General features: G+C 50.5%; 1 protein-coding gene across 1 annotated transcript in view; it reads right to left on the bottom strand.

Moving 5' to 3' along the window:
- LOC138751014 (protein-methionine sulfoxide oxidase mical3a-like) overlaps window positions 1-18234 on the bottom strand; it is a gene marked incomplete at its 3' end in the record, with an annotated part of 37138 nt that overhangs the window by 14550 nt on the left and 4354 nt on the right. The window contains exons 3-7 of the mRNA XM_069913115.1: window positions 16802-16885; window positions 13820-13927; window positions 11706-11895; window positions 5372-5454; window positions 4669-4753 (exon numbers count right to left, since the gene is read on the bottom strand). Coding sequence (XP_069769216.1) covers window positions 4669-4753; window positions 5372-5454; window positions 11706-11895; window positions 13820-13927; window positions 16802-16885 — 550 coding nt within the window. The remainder of the gene's footprint in view (window positions 1-4668; window positions 4754-5371; window positions 5455-11705; window positions 11896-13819; window positions 13928-16801; window positions 16886-18234) is intronic.

The raw sequence follows: 18234 nt of genomic DNA, 5'->3' as shown, positions 1-18234 counted from the left end.
TTCTTCATGGGAGAAAGTGAACAGGGTCACAGGGGCAGCAGAGATAGTTGGAGTCGCAGTGACAAGGAGAGGGTGCGCTGATTCTTCATGGGAGAAAGTGAACAGGGTCACGGGGCAGCAGAGATAGTTGGAGTCGCAGTGACAAGGAGAGGGTGCGCTGATTCTTCATGGGAGAAAGTGAACAGGGTCACGGGGCAGCAGAGATAGTTGGAGTCGCAGTGACAAGGAGAGGATGCGCTGATTCTTCATGGGAGAAAGTGAACAGGGTCACGGGGGCAGCAGAGATAGTTGGAGTCGCAGTGACAAGGAGAGGATGCGCTGATTCTTCATGGGAGAAAGTGAACAGGGTCACGGGGCAGCAGAGATAGTTGAAGTCGCAGTGACAAGGAGAGGGTGCGCTGATTCTTCATGGGAGAAAGTGAACAGGGTCACAGAGGCAGCAGAGATAGTTGGAGTCACAGTGACAAGGAGAGGGTGCGCTGATTCTTCATGGGAGAAAGTGAACAGGGTCACAGGGGCAGCAGAGATAGTTGGAGTCGCAGTGACAAGGAGAGGGTGCGCTGATTCTTCATGGGAGAAAGTGAACAGGGTCACGGGGCAGCAGAGATAGTTGGAGTCGCAGTGACAAGGAGAGGGTGCGCTGATTCTTCATGGGAGAAAGTGAACAGGGTCACGGGGGCAGCAGAGATAGTTGGAGTCGCAGTGAAAAGGAGAGGGTGCGCTGATTCTTCATGGGAGAAAGTGAACAGGGTCACGGGGCAGCAGAGATAGTTGGAGTCGCAGTGACAAGGAGAGGGTGCGCTGATTCTTCATGGGAGAAAGTGAACAGGGTCACGGGGCAGCAGAGATAGTTGGAGTCGCAGTGACAAGGAGAGGATGCGCTGATTCTTCATGGGAGAAAGTGAACAGGGTCACGGGGCAGCAGAGATAGTTGGAGTCGCAGTGACAAGGAGAGGATGCGCTGATTCTTCATGGGAGAAAGTGAACAGGGTCACGGGGCAGCAGAGATAGTTGGAGTCGCAGTGACAAGGAGAGGGTGCGCTGATTCTTCATGGGAGAAAGTGAACAGGGTCACAGAGGCAGCAGAGATAGTTGGAGTCACAGTGACAAGGAGAGGGTGCGCTGATTCTTCATGGGAGAAAGTGAACAGGGTCACAGGGGCAGCAGAGATAGTTGGAGTCGCAGTGACAAGGAGAGGGTGCGCTGATTCTTCATGGGAGAAAGTGAACAGGGTCACAGGGGCAGCAGAGATAGTTGGAGTCGCAGTGACAAGGAGAGGATGCGCTGATTCTTCATGGGAGAAAGTGAACAGGGTCACGGGGCAGCAGAGATAGTTGGAGTCGCAGTGACAAGGAGAGGATGCGCTGATTCTTCATGGGAGAAAGTGAACTGGGTCACGGGGCAGCAGAGATAGTTGGAGTCGCAGTGACAAGGAGAGGATGCGCTGATTCTTCATGGGAGAAAGTGAACAGGGTCACGGGGGCAGCAGAGATAGTTGGAGTCGCAGTGACAAGGAGAGGATGCGCTGATTCTTCATGGGAGAAAGTGAACAGGGTCACGGGGCAGCAGAGATAGTTGGAGTCGCAGTGACAAGGAGAGGATGCGCTGATTCTTCATGGGAGAAAGTGAACAGGGTCACGGGGCAGCAGAGATAGTTGGAGTCGCAGTGACAAGGAGAGGGTGCGCTGATTCTTCATGGGAGAAAGTGAACAGGGTCACAGGGGCAGCAGAGATAGTTGGAGTCACAGTGACAAGGAGAGGGTGCGCTGATTCTTCATGGGAGAAAGTGAACAGGGTCACAGGGGCAGCAGAGATAGTTGGAGTCGCAGTGACAAGGAGAGGGTGCGCTGATTCTTCATGGGAGAAAGTGAACAGGGTCACGGGGCAGCAGAGATAGTTGGAGTCGCAGTGACAAGGAGAGGGTGCGCTGATTCTTCATGGGAGAAAGTGAACAGGGTCACGGGGCAGCAGAGATAGTTGGAGTCGCAGTGACAAGGAGAGGATGCGCTGATTCTTCATGGGAGAAAGTGAACAGGGTCACGGGGGCAGCAGAGATAGTTGGAGTCGCAGTGACAAGGAGAGGATGCGCTGATTCTTCATGGGAGAAAGTGAACAGGGTCACGGGGCAGCAGAGATAGTTGGAGTCGCAGTGACAAGGAGAGGGTGCGCTGATTCTTCATGGGAGAAAGTGAACAGGGTCACAGAGGCAGCAGAGATAGTTGGAGTCACAGTGACAAGGAGAGGGTGCGCTGATTCTTCATGGGAGAAAGTGAACAGGGTCACAGGGGCAGCAGAGATAGTTGGAGTCGCAGTGACAAGGAGAGGGTGCGCTGATTCTTCATGGGAGAAAGTGAACAGGGTCACAGGGGCAGCAGAGATAGTTGGAGTCGCAGTGACAAGGAGAGGATGCGCTGATTCTTCATGGGAGAAAGTGAACAGGGTCACGGGGCAGCAGAGATAGTTGGAGTCGCAGTGACAAGGAGAGGATGCGCTGATTCTTCATGGGAGAAAGTGAACTGGGTCACGGGGCAGCAGAGATAGTTGGAGTCGCAGTGACAAGGAGAGGATGCGCTGATTCTTCATGGGAGAAAGTAAACAGGGTCACGGGGGCAGCAGAGATAGTTGGAGTCGCAGTGACAAGGAGAGGATGCGCTGATTCTTCATGGGAGAAAGTGAACAGGGTCACGGGGCAGCAGAGATAGTTGGAGTCGCAGTGACAAGGAGAGGATGCGCTGATTCTTCATGGGAGAAAGTGAACAGGGTCACGGGGCAGCAGAGATAGTTGGAGTCGCAGTGACAAGGAGAGGGTGCGCTGATTCTTCATGGGAGAAAGTGAACAGGGTCACAGGGGCAGCAGAGATAGTTGGAGTCACAGTGACAAGGAGAGGGTGCGCTGATTCTTCATGGGAGAAAGTGAACAGGGTCACAGGGGCAGCAGAGATAGTTGGAGTCGCAGTGACAAGGAGAGGGTGCGCTGATTCTTCATGGGAGAAAGTGAACAGGGTCACGGGGCAGCAGAGATAGTTGGAGTCGCAGTGACAAGGAGAGGGTGCGCTGATTCTTCATGGGAGAAAGTGAACAGGGTCACGGGGCAGCAGAGATAGTTGGAGTCGCAGTGACAAGGAGAGGATGCGCAGATTCTTCATGGGAGAAAGTGAACAGGGTCACGGGGGCAGCAGAGATAGTTGGAGTCGCAGTGACAAGGAGAGGATGCGCTGATTCTTCATGGGAGAAATTGAACAGGGTCACAGGGGCAGCAGAGATAGTTGGAGTCGCAGTGACAAGGAGAGGGTGCGCTGATTCTTCATGGGAGAAAGTGAACAGGGTCACAGAGGCAGCAGAGATAGTTGGAGTCACAGTGACAAGGAGAGGGTGCGCTGATTCTTCATGGGAGAAAGTGAACAGGGTCACAGGGGCAGCAGAGATAGTTGGAGTCGCAGTGACAAGGAGAGGGTGCGCTGATTCTTCATGGGAGAAAGTGAACAGGGTCACAGGGGCAGCAGAGATAGTTGGAGTCGCAGTGACAAGGAGAGGATGCGCTGATTCTTTAATGGGAGAAAGTGAACAGGGTCACGGGGCAGCAGAGATAGTTGGAGTCGCAGTGACAAGGAGAGGATGCGCTGATTCTTCATGGGAGAAAGTGAACTGGGTCACGGGGCAGCAGAGATAGTTGGAGTCGCAGTGACAAGGAGAGGATGCGCTGATTCTTCATGGGAGAAAGTGAACAGGGTCACGGGGCAGCAGAGATAGTTGGAGTCGCAGTGACAAGGAGAGGATGCGCTGATTCTTCATGGGAGAAAGTGAACAGGGTCACGGGGGCAGCAGAGATAGTTGGAGTCGCAGTGACAAGGAGAGGATGCGCTGATTCTTCATGGGAGAAAGTGAACAGGGTCACGGGGCAGCAGAGATAGTTGGAGTCGCAGTGACAAGGAGAGGATGCGCTGATTCTTCATGGGAGAAAGTGAACAGGGTCACGGGGCAGCAGAGATAGTTGGAGTCGCAGTGACAAGGAGAGGGTGCGCTGATTCTTCATGGGAGAAAGTGAACAGGGTCACGGGGCAGCAGAGATAGTTGGAGTCGCAGTGACAAGGAGAGGGTGCACTGATTCTTCATGGGAGAAAGTGAACAGGGTCACAGGGGCAGCAGAGATAGTTGGAGTCGCAGTGACAAGGAGAGGGTTCGCTGATTCTTCATGGGAGAAAGTGAACAGGGTCACGGGGCAGCAGAGATAGTTGGAGTCGCAGTGACAAGGAGAGGATGCGCTGATTCTTCATGGGAGAAAGTGAACAGGGTCACGGGGCAGCAGAGATAGTTGGAGTCGCAGTGACAAGGAGAGGGTGCGCTGATTCTTCATGGGAGAAAGTGAACAGGGTCACGGGGCAGCAGAGATAGTTGGAGTCGCAGTGACAAGGAGATGGTGCGCTGATTCTTCATGCTCTGAATCATAAAAAGGCACGTTGCTCTTCTGATTCCAGGATCCTTTCACCAGACACTGTTGATGAGGTGTAATGGTTTGGAGGAGGATAGGGTAGTGAGAAAACTTCCTCTCCTAGTCTTCTGTATCATCTGGCTCAGAAATCCATCGGTTCATTCCATCGTAAAGCCGAGCAAACCCACCCCTCAGAGGCAAGGGAAGCCAATCGTTGTCAAGAAGGGAACAACATCTACCTGTGGCTCCATCAACATATGGCTCCTTGGGGCCAGTCTGTCCAATTGTGGTCATGGTGGGCAGCGGGGGAGCAAGAATCTTCTCCTACATGAGGGCAAACAGCATAGAGGTGGTTATTGTATCAGGATACACACTGCACAGTCATCAGCAAATGTAGGAAAAATGGGGGATGCCGGGGACACAGGATCTGTATACAGCACCAGGGATACAGTGACTATACGGCACAAGTCACGCAGGCACAATACGCAGCGCCAAAGACATAGTAACCATACATGACATTGGGGACACAGTGACCCTACATGGTACCTGATACCCAGGGACTTAGGCATGGGTCTGCATATGGTACTAGATCTATGCACAGTACCAGAATGCACATGACACCGTCCTGGGGTGGACAAGCCCTGCCTCTGCAATGCAAACTGTGTGGCTGGTTGGTGAGCCTCTGAATGCCATACTCAGAATGATCAGGGTTGCTTGCTCTGCCCTATTCATCACAGCAGACATTGGCTAACCGGGACCCTCTCCCAGATAATCTCAGCTCAGCTGAGTGAACTTGACATGATCCAGAGGTCATGTCTGGGATGCTGCGCTTTTTGTGTGTCAGTGAAGGTTGGGCATCCTCAGTACTGCAACACTAACAGGACCAGTAAGTCAATGAATAAATCCCTCCATTAAACCAAGTTTCCAAGTGTGGCGTCGTACCTGGGCGATTGCTGGAGGAGTTGCTGGCCTCTTTCTGGCTTCCCGTCCTGCCAGCCGGTAGTGAGCCTTGCAATAGAATTTTCCTGCAAAATAACAGAACTTGGTTAAACCATATCATGGCTAGTGGCCTGCAAACATGGATATCACCGTACATACAGCAGGCACAGTGCAGTAAGTAAGCAGTACAAGTGTGCAGTCACTGGCTACTGGGAAATAATCACCGCAGAGTAATCAAGTAATAATCACCTCAATGTAACCCAGTGGTTTTCAAAATTTTTCTTTCAACTCACATACCATCTTAAGTAATCCCTATGCCATTGGTGCTCTGTGATTAATAAGGAATTACTTAAAGTGGTGTGTGAGTTGACGTATGATACAATATAACTGGACACACAGGCTATACACTACACCTCAAAAGTTAAATAAATGGGACCCAACAGTATCTGACAGATGTTTTTGTTGTAAAAAAGAAATGAGAACAACAATTTATGCAATCTGGACGTGTGAGAAAGTGAAAAAATTTTGGGAAGATCTAAACCAGATATTAAATAAAATCACAGAAAGCAATAAACCCAGAGACCAAAAAACCCAGAGATCTTCCTCCTAAGTAACATAAAAAACAAAGAATTTGGACTTGATTTGGATGGTGCACAAAAAAGATTTGTTGGGATAGCCCTAGCCGTAGCAAAAAAAAATGTATTATGTCAGCCTGGAAATTAGAAAGATAACTTGAGAATACAACAATGGTATATAGAAATGAATAAATGTATTCCATTAGAAAAAATAACATATAATTTAAGAAATAATATTACAATATTTGAACAAATATGGGAGCCATACATGAAACACAATAGAGAAAACCTACCGGGGACATCTACCACCTAAAATGACAGAAGGAGAAGGAAATGAAAAGAATTGACTCAGTGGAATTTCTTGTTTATTTTTATTGAGTGACAACATTGTTTGACGGGTTTAATGTATCTTAGATTCTGTACTTTAAATGAATGGGAGGGGAGATGGGGAGGGTGGGATGGGAAGGGGGGGGGGGAGAAAACGACACTGTATATATTTGAAAAGAAAAATGTATGTATCTTGATCAATGTGGTTTATAGTGTGAAAAATAAAAATTTTTAAAAAAAGGTGGTGTGTGAGTGGGATAAAAAGGTTGAGAACCATTGCTCTAAACCCAATTGTTACTGAAATATTTTGTTTGAGGTAAAATTGTCATTGGCCCAATTCTTTTGGAGTTCTGAAACTCTGCACATAACGGGTCAATTAGGGACGATTAAAACAGTAGTAAATCACGAAAATCCATAGACACCGTGGTGGAAGTAAAAACACAAAATACTGGAGAATCTCAGTGGGTCAAACAGCGTCCTTTATGGAGCAAAGGTAGAAATACATAACTGTGGCGGCTCACCACTAGGCAGGCGAACCGGCCCCGCTTGTAAGCCATGCGGCAGGGCAGCCAGCCAAAATGGCGCCGTGGTGGGGTGTTCCCTTCCTCCCAGCCAGGGGCTCAGAAGCCCGTGCTGGGGGACGACGTGACACCCAGGTGACGTCAGCGCCCTCCAGCGCGGTTCTCAGCCAGGTCCGGGCTAGGATTATAAGTACAGCCAAGCAGCCTGCAATAAACTAGTCTGCTCATTGACCTCAACCCGTCTGGTTGTGTGTGTTATTGCAGGAGCAGTGTAGCCGCCGCTACAATTGGTGACCACGACTGGTTCAAACGTCTTTGAACCTATCATGAGCGAGCCTGGAATCAGCGCTATAGCCGTGAAACTGCCTGAATTCTGGGTTCAGGAGCCGGAGACCTGGTTCAGCAACGCAGAGGCTCAGTTTCACCTCCACCAGATTTCGTCTGACACAACCAAATTCTACCATGTGGTCGCTGCCCTGGACCAGGCCACCACAGCTACATGCTGCACCTCGTTCAGCATCCACCTGCCGAAGATCAATACGAGACCATCAAGCGAGTGCTTACCGGATCCCTCGGTCTATCCAGACACCAGCATGCTGCTCGGATGCTGCACCTCGACACCCTGGGTGATATCTCCCCAATGGAGCTGATGGACAAGATGCTCGCACTCATGGGTGAGCACACCAACTGCCCACTCTTACAGCGCATTCTCCTCGACCATATGCCCAGGTCCAGGAAAGCTTCACCGACCCGAGAAAGGTCGCCCAGAAGGCACAATTTCCGGAGTGCTCAGAGGTCCAGAAGGTCACGAAGCATGGGTACGACCACGCCAAGCCCGCCCCTAGCACTGCGGTAGAGCATCCGACCCCTGCAGGGGCCCCCAAGAGCATAACCAAGGCCACAGCATCTGCTCCAGGCCTCTGCTTCTAACACCAGCGCTGGGGAGCTAAGGCTCAGAAGTGTCGTCAGGCCTGCTCGTTCCAGGGAAACGACCAGGCCGGCCGCTGTTAATGGCTGCGGCGGCTGGCCAAGGACACAGCTTCCTCTACCTGCGGGACTCAGTCAGCGGTCGGCGGCTCCTCACTGACACTGGAGCCCAGATCAGCATCAGCCCGGCCACGGCTGTAGAGTCCAGGAACCGACCTTGTAGACCTCCCCTCCGTGCGGCCAACGCAACAGCAATCCGGACGTATGGAGACAAGACAGTCCACTTCCAGATCGGCCAATGAAATTTCGCGTGGAGGTTCTCCGTCTCATCCCTCCCGACTGCCATCCTGAGTGCACACTTCCTCCTCACTCACGGGCTTCTGATGGACATTCGAGGTAGGCGCCTGATGGACGTCCGTACCTTCCAGGCTGTTCTCAACGCCTCCCGCTCGGAGCAACCGCAGATGGCCACGATCAGCACGCCTAGAGACGAGTTCCAGCAAATCCTGGACGAGTTCCCGACGCTCCTCAAGCCACAGTTTTCTGCTGCCTCGCTGCGCCATAGAGTGTTCCACCACATCCTCACCCAGGGCCCACCGGTTCACGCCAAGGCATGCTTGCTTCCGCCTGACAAGCTCCAGGTAGCGAAGGAGGAGTTTTCGCACCTGTTGGAACTGGGTATCATTCGGCGGTCCGACAGTCTGTGAGCCTCACCGCTCCATCTGGTCCCGAAAGCCTCCGGCGGCTGGCGTCCCCGCGGAGACTATCAACGGCTCAACGAGACAACAGTTCTTGACCGTTACACCATCCCTCACATCCAAGACTTTACAGCCAACCTGCATGGTGCGAAGGTTTTCTCCAAGGTTGACCTGGTGCACGGATATCATCAGATCCTGGTGTACCCTGAAGACATACTCAAGACGGCCATCATCACCCCCTTTGGCTTGTACGAATTCCTGCGCATGCCGTTCAGGCTCAAGAACGCCGTTCAGACCTTCCAGCGCCTCATGGATTCTGTGGGCAGGTACTTGGATTTCGTCTTTATTTATTTGGACAACATCCTTGTCGCCAGCAAGGACCGGGAGCAACACAAGGCGCCCTTTTCAGCCTTACCATCAACCCGGCCAAGTGCCAGTTCGGGAAAGAGTCCATGCAGTTCCTGGGCCATACGATCACGGCCGAAGGAACCATGCCCACCGCTGCGAAGGTCGCTGCTATCAAGGAGATCCCACGCCCGGACAGCCTCAAGGGACTGCAGGAGTTCACGGGTATGGTCAACTTTTACAACCGCTTCATCCTGGGAGCTGCGCGCATCATGCAGCCGCTATTTGTCCTCATCGCTGCCAAGCACAAAATGCTCACTTGTAACCCAGAAGCCTGCACCGCATTCGAGGCCACCAAGGACGCCCTCGCGAAGGCCACCATGCTCGCCCACCGACCTGCATATGGCACTCTCTGTTGGTGCCGTCCTGGAGCAGCAGGTGAATGGACATTGAAAGCCGCTGTCATTTTTCAGGCGCCTGTTCCACCCGCCGGAATGCAAATATAGTCCCTTCGACCGTGAGTTACTGGGCATGTACCTGGCGGTGCGGCATTTCCGCTATTTATTTGGAGGGGAGGACTTTTACCATCTTCACCGACCATAAACCCCTCACCCAGGCGCTCGTGATGGCAAAGGATCCCTGGTCGGTCCGCCAGCAGCGTCACCTCTCCTTCGTGTCGGAGTTTACCGCCGACATTCGGCACAAGGCGGGAAAGGACAATGTGGTTGCCGATGCACTCTCGCGACCGGCCATCTGCACGCTGACGCGCGGCCTCGACTTTGACCAGCTCGCTCGGGACCAGAAGTATGATGAGGAGACGAGGGCCTTCAAGACCGCCATCACGGGCCTGCGGTTCCGAGACCTCCCAATTCCGAGTGGTGAAGGTACCATCCTGTGCAATATCTCCATGGGCACTCCATGACCAGTGATTCTCCAGCAGTGGCGCAGGCAGGTCTTCCGTCACATCCTCGACCTTTCACATCCATCCATCAGGTCCACGGTCCAGATGGTTGCAGAATGATTCGTATGGCATGGGCTGTGGAAGCCGATCACGGGCTGGGCCAGAACATACACCCATTGCCAGACGTCCAAGGTGCACAGGCAGACCAGGGCGCCCGTACAGGAGTTCGAGCACGTCCGGGAACAGTTCAGCCACATTCACATGGACATCGTCGGGCCATAAGGGCAACCGTTACCTGTTTACGTTGGTGGACCGCACTATTCGCTGGCCTGAGGTGATTCCGATGCCAGACGCTTCGACTGACTCCTGCTCCCGAGCACTGTTGAATGGTTGGGTCGCCCAGTTCGGCGTCCCGGCTCATCTCACCAGCGATAGGGGCACCCAGTTCACATCTGCCCTGTGGGCACAGCTCACCAACAGGTTGGGGATGCAGCTACACCACACCACGGCCTACCACCCACAGGGCAATGGACTGGTCGAACGTCTGAACCACCACCTTAAGTCGGCTCTCATGGGTCGCCTCACTGGTCCCAACTGGGCAGACGAACTGCCTTGGGTGCTCCTGGGCATCCGCTCCACTCCCAAGGAAGATCTGCAGCCGTCATCTGCTGAGCTTGTCGACAGTGCGCCACTGGCATGACCTGATGAGTTTGTCAACGCACCTCACTATCCCCAGCAGTCGCCACACGAACTACTTCCTCACCTCAGGGCACGCTTGGACTCCTTCGAACGCCCACCACTGCCCAGGCATGGCACCCGCCCGTCTCACGTTCCCGGCGAACTGCTTTCCGCAGAGTATGTTTTCGTTCGGCGGGGTCCGACTGTGGCATCTCTGCAGCGACCGTATGAGGGGCCATACAGGGTCGTACAGCTTTCCAGCTCCACCTTCACGCTGGACATGGGCGGCAGGCAGGAGCTGTTTACCATGGACAGACAGGCTGAAGCCAGCGCACCTCGATCCCACTGAGCCCGTGGTCGTAGCCCAGCCCAAGAAGTGAGGCTGCCCAGCGAAAAAGAGCATTGGCACCGGTTCTGGGAGGGGCTGTGTGGTGGCTTACCACTAGGCATGCGAACCGGCCCCACTTGTAAGCCACGCGGCAGGGCAGCTGGCCAAAATGGCGCCGTCGGGGGTGTTCCCTTCCTCCCAGCACGGGGCTCAAAAGCCCGTGCTAGGGGACCACCTGATGCCCGTGTGACGTCAGCGCCCTCCAGCACGGTTCTCAGACAGGTCCGGGCTGGGAGTATAAATACAGCCCAGCATCCTGGAATAAACTAGTTTGCTCACTGAGCTCTGCCTGTCTGGTTGTGTTCTTTCATGAGCAGTGTAGCTGCCGCTACATAACCAAAATTTCAGGCCTGAGCCATTCATCAAGGCATCTGGGAAAAAGGGGAGAGGGTGGTAAAGGCAGGATACGATTGTGGATGAGGGGAGGGAGGGGACAGCAGCAATGAGGGGGAGGAGGGATGGGTGGGTGAGGGGAAAAGGAAAAGCAAGCAAGTTTAGCAAAATGCAGAGAAATTAATGCACCTGGCTGGAGAGTACCCAGATGGAAGACAAGGTATTGTTCCTCCAATCCGCAGGTGATCAGGGTGGAATAGTACAAAAGGCCTTGGACAGATATGCGAGTCTGGGAGTGTGACTCAGAATTAAAATGGTGGGCTACTGGGAGGTCACTGTGGTTGTGCACTATGTTTTGGCTGAGATATCCAGCTTGTGAAGTGGGACAGGGTGAATGAGTAGGGAGGAATTAATGGGTGAGGGTGGTGGGGTAGGGTGGCGAGCTCAGATTCTCAGCTGACCCCCCCCACTCCCACCTCCCAAACACTGGTGTTCTGGAGAGTCACACAACTGAGATCGTTCACTATCTCAGGCTGACCCAATGACACTGTTGTTAAAAAATGAGTTCTCTTTAGAGTCCTGACCCACTAAAACAAATTAGTTTGTCACCTTCACATTCTCTCCAGTTTTGGCACTGGCCTTACCATTCTCTGGGTTATAGGCGTACGTGGAAAGACGGAGGGTCTCGCCACAATATTCACATTTGAAGCAGCCGCGGTGGAAGAACTTTCCTTCAGCGCTCAGTCGCTCCATCACATAGACCCTCTTCCCACAGAAATAGCAAACATCACTGCCGCCAAACTCTGCAGAGAATTCCTTCCGTTTCATTGATTGCTGCAAGGAAACAAACAAATCATTGCAGGTAAAATTGTAAGGGCAACTTCCAACTGTACCCAGCAGGAAGGACAATCAAAGTCCAGGGACTTTGAGAGCAACAGCTATGGACCAATCAGAAAAATTCTTGCCTCATTAGTGGCTTTAAGTGCTGGTTTTTGCCCAGGAAATCTCAGCTAAGCCCAATGGAGCTGATGTGGCCTGATTATGTATTGCCAGTACAGACGGCTCAAATAGTCTGTGGCTGCCTCAAGTTGACCAAACTATGAATGAAGCTCGACTGTGACCTGATACAGTGAAGGAGGAACTCCAAGGTGTGCTCGGTATTACTCAGCTTTGAAAAATCAGGAGAAACAAACTTTTTGTATTGCTCCAAATCATAAGAAATATGCCTTGTGAAATTTACACAAATCTTGCTGCCGAGATGGAGTGCAGAAACCCAGACTGAATGCAAATCAGCCCCAACCATTGGTGATGTTAACTGAGGTCCTGCCAGTTCTCCTTGATGACCCGTAGTACTCTCTGGTCAGGTTTTAACCTGTAATAATAATCATCGCTAAAGATCCCATTTACCTGGTCGTTAATAACCACTGTCCACTAGACTTGTGGGGTGCAAGCTGACTCCATAAATCCCATTAAAGTGATACAACATAGAATTATCTAGGGAGGCAATGAGGTTTCATGAGATGTATAATCAAGCCTTCTTCACCAGATAAAACAGGGAATTCTGGAAAATCCTCAATTTTAATGAAATACAACTGAGCTGAAGCATGAACTTCCTCTCACAGAAGATCCTTGAACTGCTGTGTGCTTGATGTTTCATGCCTGTACTTCAGATTTACAGCATCTGCAGCATTTTACTTTTGGGTCTTTCTTTGTGACAAGCAGCTGGAGAACCCTGCCCACCACATCCTCTCGCTGAGCTACTCAAGTCTGCTCAGACATTTGGCAGTGGTCAGGCCGCTATGCCACAACATGGTTTCAAGTCCTGGCTTTGGAGCAAGATCTCTGATCGTTGCCCACTCGCTGCAAGTTTGAGGTCAGGAAGTTGTTTTGGCCCCCTGACAGTGCTGAGTTCACCTGGTGGACACTTCATTTATAATGAGTGCATAGTTGAACCTACAGTACAACAATACACAATGGCCTTAGGGGCCTTCTACCAGTGCCTGCCCAACATAAACACATCTCCACCCCATGCAACTCTGAGCACAGTAGCACACTACACAGCACTGTCACCCTCTGCATCCCCTATCACTCTGCACTCCCATACCCTATCCTCACACCAGACCACCTCCATCCATCCTCACCCCACCAGATCCCCTACACCCCATCACCAGACCTTCTGCACCCTATGGGATATGGGGAGAAGGCAGGTAGGTGGAGTTAGGTCATAAATTAGATCAGCCATGATCGTAATGAATGGCGGAGCAGGCTCGATGGGCCATTTTTGGCCTACTCCTGTTCCTACTTCCTATGTTTAACACTCCAGACTGTTACACCTGATCCTCACACCAGACCCCATCCATCCCATCCTCACCCCACTAGACCCTATACCCATCACATACCAATCTATACCCCATCCTCACAGCAGATGCCCCCCCATCCTCACCATACCCTGTACACCATCACATCAGATTCCCTATATCCCACCCTCACATCAGAACTCTACATCCTAATCTCACAAGGGACCCCTTCATCATACTCACCATATCCCTTTACCATAACCTCACCCCCACCACCCTAACCTCACTCCAGATCTCCTACTCCCCATCCTCAAACCACAAACCCCACCAAATCTACAACACCCCATCCTCACTCCAGAATCGTGACCACTATACACCCCCACCAACCTTGCTCTGTCCTGCCCTAGACAGTTTACATTCAATACCTGCCCTTGAACACTGCATTTTAAGAGAAAGCTTACCAGTTCTTTCCTGTATACAGGGGACTTAGTCTGAACTTGCTCCTGAAGTTTTGTGACTATCTGTATGGACCGCTCACTCACTCTCCCAGTGTACCTGTTTACGCACCTCTAATCAATCATAGGTTGGTGGAGAAGAGGAAGGAGAGGGCGAGGGAGAGGAGAGGAGCAGAGCAGAGGAGCAGTGGTTGGAGGGAGAGAGGAATGGGTACATGTATAAGGTGGAGGATTGGACAGAGGGTTTACAAGGGTGTGCAGCAGAAGAGAATCAGATGGAAAAATAGAAGAATGAGAACATTTCAGAACAGTGTTAAATGAATATCAACAGAAAGCACAAAATGATGAATATCTATCTGGTCTCACTGAACCAACATTCCAATACAACATGCATAGCTGATAGCTATTATGAGACATGAAAAAACACTTCAACACCATCCACTGTTAGAATAGGTCATGGGGCTGTATGTATACAATTCACTAGCAAAAGTGCAGAGTTGTGAGAGGTAAAGAGGACTTCAAAACTGGGTAATGTTTTTGTCTTATCACCAGTGTGAATGATGAGAGGATGCTCAGCTGATTTCACCAGGATAGCACACAGCTCAGCGCAAAAAGACCAAGATCAATAATTGCCAGAACATGGAACCTTAGAGGCCTGTAATAGAACAGTGGCAGTGGGCATTATTGTCAAGGCCAGTGTTTACATCCATCCCTACCTGGCCTTGAGAAGATGGTGAACCATTTCACCACCATCACTGCAGTCCTTCTGGAGAAGGTGTGTACATGGCAGTCAGGGAAGGAGTTTCAGGATTCAGATTCAATGATGATATCTTCCCAGGTTGGGATGGTGAGAGGCTTGAAGGGGAGGCTGAGGGTGGCAGCATGGTGACAAATCACCTTGTAATGACTGTGGAATATTGAACAAGGCTTTGGCTAAGTCATGAGACTGTCACACAGGCAGTAACTGCATTGTGTATTCTTGTTTCAGTGAAGTGTTTTCGTCCAGATCAGCAAACATTCACTACAACACACAACATTGAATGTGGTGTTTAGCACGTGTCATGCACAACAGTGTGCGATATTTCACTCGTGTAACCCCAAACACTGTGTTTATTCATTCCATGCTGTTAGGAGGTCACTGGAAGTGGTGATAGTTTGTTTAAAAAGCTGTCAAACCACACTGAGCAGTAGTTATGCTACCACAGAGCCTCACAATACCTGCTGGGGATCACTGGCTGATAGCACAGTGGGGGCCACAGGGTTCTGGTTTTTGACGAATTGTGTATCTGCTGACTTAAACTGAACCTGAGGAACAAAGGGTCATTCATATCAGGGGAAAATGGACAAATCTTCACCACCGCATCAAAGCCACTGGAAGCAGGTGGGTGTGGTGGAGCATGCTAAAGTGTAGCAAGTGGTCACAGAAGAGGAAGGGTAGCATGGAATCCACTGCCCATAGGATTGAGGGATTCCAGACACTGGGACTGACTCAGGCACTGCTCACTTGTACCTCACTGCTGCAAGAAAGGTCATTTCAAACCTATGCCTGTTAGATGCTCCCTCTGCACCAACAAACATTGCCAGAGATCATGCAACATGCTATAGTAAATTTACCTTGAACCTGATCCATCCACTACAAATGGGGCCATGTATTTCAGTTAGAATCATGCACTAAAGTGTCCCATCTAACACTCTTAGGACATGCTTAGCATGTGTGAAGCCTCCTTCAGACTGTCCCATGTAACATTTCCAGGATAGGCTTGACACAGGTTAGGCAGTGTGAAGACTCCTTCCACAAGAGCAGGATAGACTTTGCATGAGCCAAACCTCTGGAAAGGGAAGCAAGGCTATCAATCATCATCTGAAGGAAAGTCCACCTATAGCTTGACAAGACTACAAATCATCCTGCTGACACACCGCTCTGACTGAAGGTTACATTGGGGTGCTCAGCAATAAAATCCAATGATAGATGACCAGGGCTGAAGAATTCGCTGGACCTGGTCTAAACCCACTGATATATAAGGAGGCCTGGGGAAAACAGTGAGGAGAGGTGTGAGTAGGATCAGCTGTCACCACCAAGAGCAGGTGAAGTTAATAATGCCATGCTCTGACATCACCTGTCTGCAACGTAATGGGCCAGGGACAGGCCATGGGAGCATTACAATCGTCTTGGGACAAGCTCGCAATTGCTGCACGTCTCTTCTCTTCGGTCAGAAAAATGAGGAGAGGAAACAGGTGTTAGGCAGTGCAGTGAAGACAGCAACACAGTAAGGTGCAGACACAGAGCAGCACCAAGTATTAGCCACATTGCTTCTGAAGGCAAAGGAAGGAAGAACATCCACTTCAAGTACAGTTCTCCACCAGGGTCTACTTTCACCAGTATTAGACAGAGAATGAACAGCACAGAGCAGGCCTCTGCCAGTGTTTATGCACACTGGCTTCCTGTCAATCAACACAGTTGACATATCAGGGAATAATTCACCTTTACCAAACATCAAGCAGACCCGGGGAGAATGTACAAACTCCTTACAGCCAGCTTCACATAGGTGGGACTAGTGGAGCTCCGCGTAGATCGGTGCGGACTAGAAGGGCTGAGATGGCCTGTTTCCGCACTGTAGATTGTTATATGGTTGTTATATGTTATACCCAAGGCAGGCACTAACCACACCAACCCTTTTCATGCCACACAACTGATTCCTCAATTCTACACATTGCTCCAACTATTCAAACAAAACAAAGCAAAATTAATAAGGTGTAAAGTTGTAACTAGTAAAGAGCTGAGCAATCATAGAATCATACAATGTGGAAATAGGCCCTTGAGCCAAACTCAACCAAAATGTCCCACCCAGAATAGAGTTCAGTTTAACTTCAGCTCACATGTACCCAGGAGAATCCCATGAACATTATCAATGCACCAACATGCCCACCCTCCCTGAAGGCAAGTGGCTGGGTCACTAAACAGGCTTGAGAATAGAGCTGCACATTTACCTGCTTCCAATGAGGAACAGCAGCAAGCTGCATTGCATCTCTTTGTCTGCTGTAGGGATGCTCTTGCGATGAGAGGTTTGGCCGCTGAGAGCAAGCATTGCCAACATCCAGTCAGGAGGGTAGGGATGGGGGAAGCAATAGAATAACATTTGCAAGAAAACAAGGGGCCAAGGTACACAGAATAATGCAAGACAAACAAAAGAAAAAATAAGGGAGAATTAAGACTTGTTTAAAAATGCAATGCGCATGTTTGAAAACATGATGATATGATATTCTGGAGGTGCGTTAACAATAACCTAATATCTGTCAACTGTAACAAGATCTCTGATCCTCAAAGTCTTCCTGAAACAGAATACATTCTCAAATGTTAAATTATCCCAAGGGGATTACTGGAGTTACTTCAAGGTATCTGGGATCACCAAACTCTGACAATACACTGCAGTAAACAAAGGTGTGGAGAAACTTAGCAAGTCACGAGGCATACATAGGAAGCAAAGGGCAGTTTACGTTTCAGGCCTGAGCCCATCATGAGGAGAGAGGACCCGAGGAAAGGCCCAAGCCAGAAATGTCGACTGCCTTATATTTCCTATGGTCTCTTCATGACCTGTACATTTTACTGTCTTTTCATCTGCAATCCCTCAAATATCATTAAAAATTCCACATTCCCACAACCATATCAACTTTACTACACCCCTCACTCATACCAATCTCACCCCCCTCAGAATGCCTGGCCCTCCACTCTCTCTGCACCAATCCGAATCTCACCATAAACCTGCAGACAAGGGTGGTGCTGTTGTGGTCTAGCGCACTGACCTCTATTTGGCCAAAACCAGACAACATCTCTCAGACTTTCCATTTACTTATCCCTCCAACAGCACCCCACTAAAACTCATCACACATCATCTCTGAACTCATCACTTCTGGTCACCTCCCTGGCACGACCTCCAACCATCTTGTTTCCTAACCTTGCACTGCCCTTTTCTACCTCCCATCCAAGATCCACAAACCCAATTGTCCCAACAGACTTATCGTGTCGGTGGGCTCCTGCTCCATTGAACTGATTTCCACTTACCTTGACTCTGTTTTGTCTCCCCGGTCCAGTCCCTCCCCACCTACATATGGGATACTTCATGCGCTCCTTCAACTTCCAGTTCCATGAATTCAATCACCTCATATTTACAACAGATATCCAATCCCTATTCACATGCATTCTCCATACAGAAGGCCTCAAAACCCTTCGTTTCTTTTGACAATAGAACCAACATGTCCCTCTCCACCACCACCCTCTTCCAGCTGGCAGAATTTGTCCTCACCCTCAATAATTTCTCTCTTGACTCATTGCACAAGATGCTACAAGCATACAGGGGCAAGGCCCTTCAACTCTTCCCCTGCTACATCAATGACTACTTTGGTGCTGCCTCATGTACCCATGA

Source organism: Narcine bancroftii, unplaced genomic scaffold (assembly GCF_036971445.1).
Source record: "Narcine bancroftii isolate sNarBan1 unplaced genomic scaffold, sNarBan1.hap1 Scaffold_597, whole genome shotgun sequence".
Taxonomy (NCBI): Eukaryota; Metazoa; Chordata; class Chondrichthyes; order Torpediniformes; family Narcinidae; genus Narcine; species Narcine bancroftii.
This window is presented reverse-complemented; position numbering and strand designations above follow the sequence as displayed.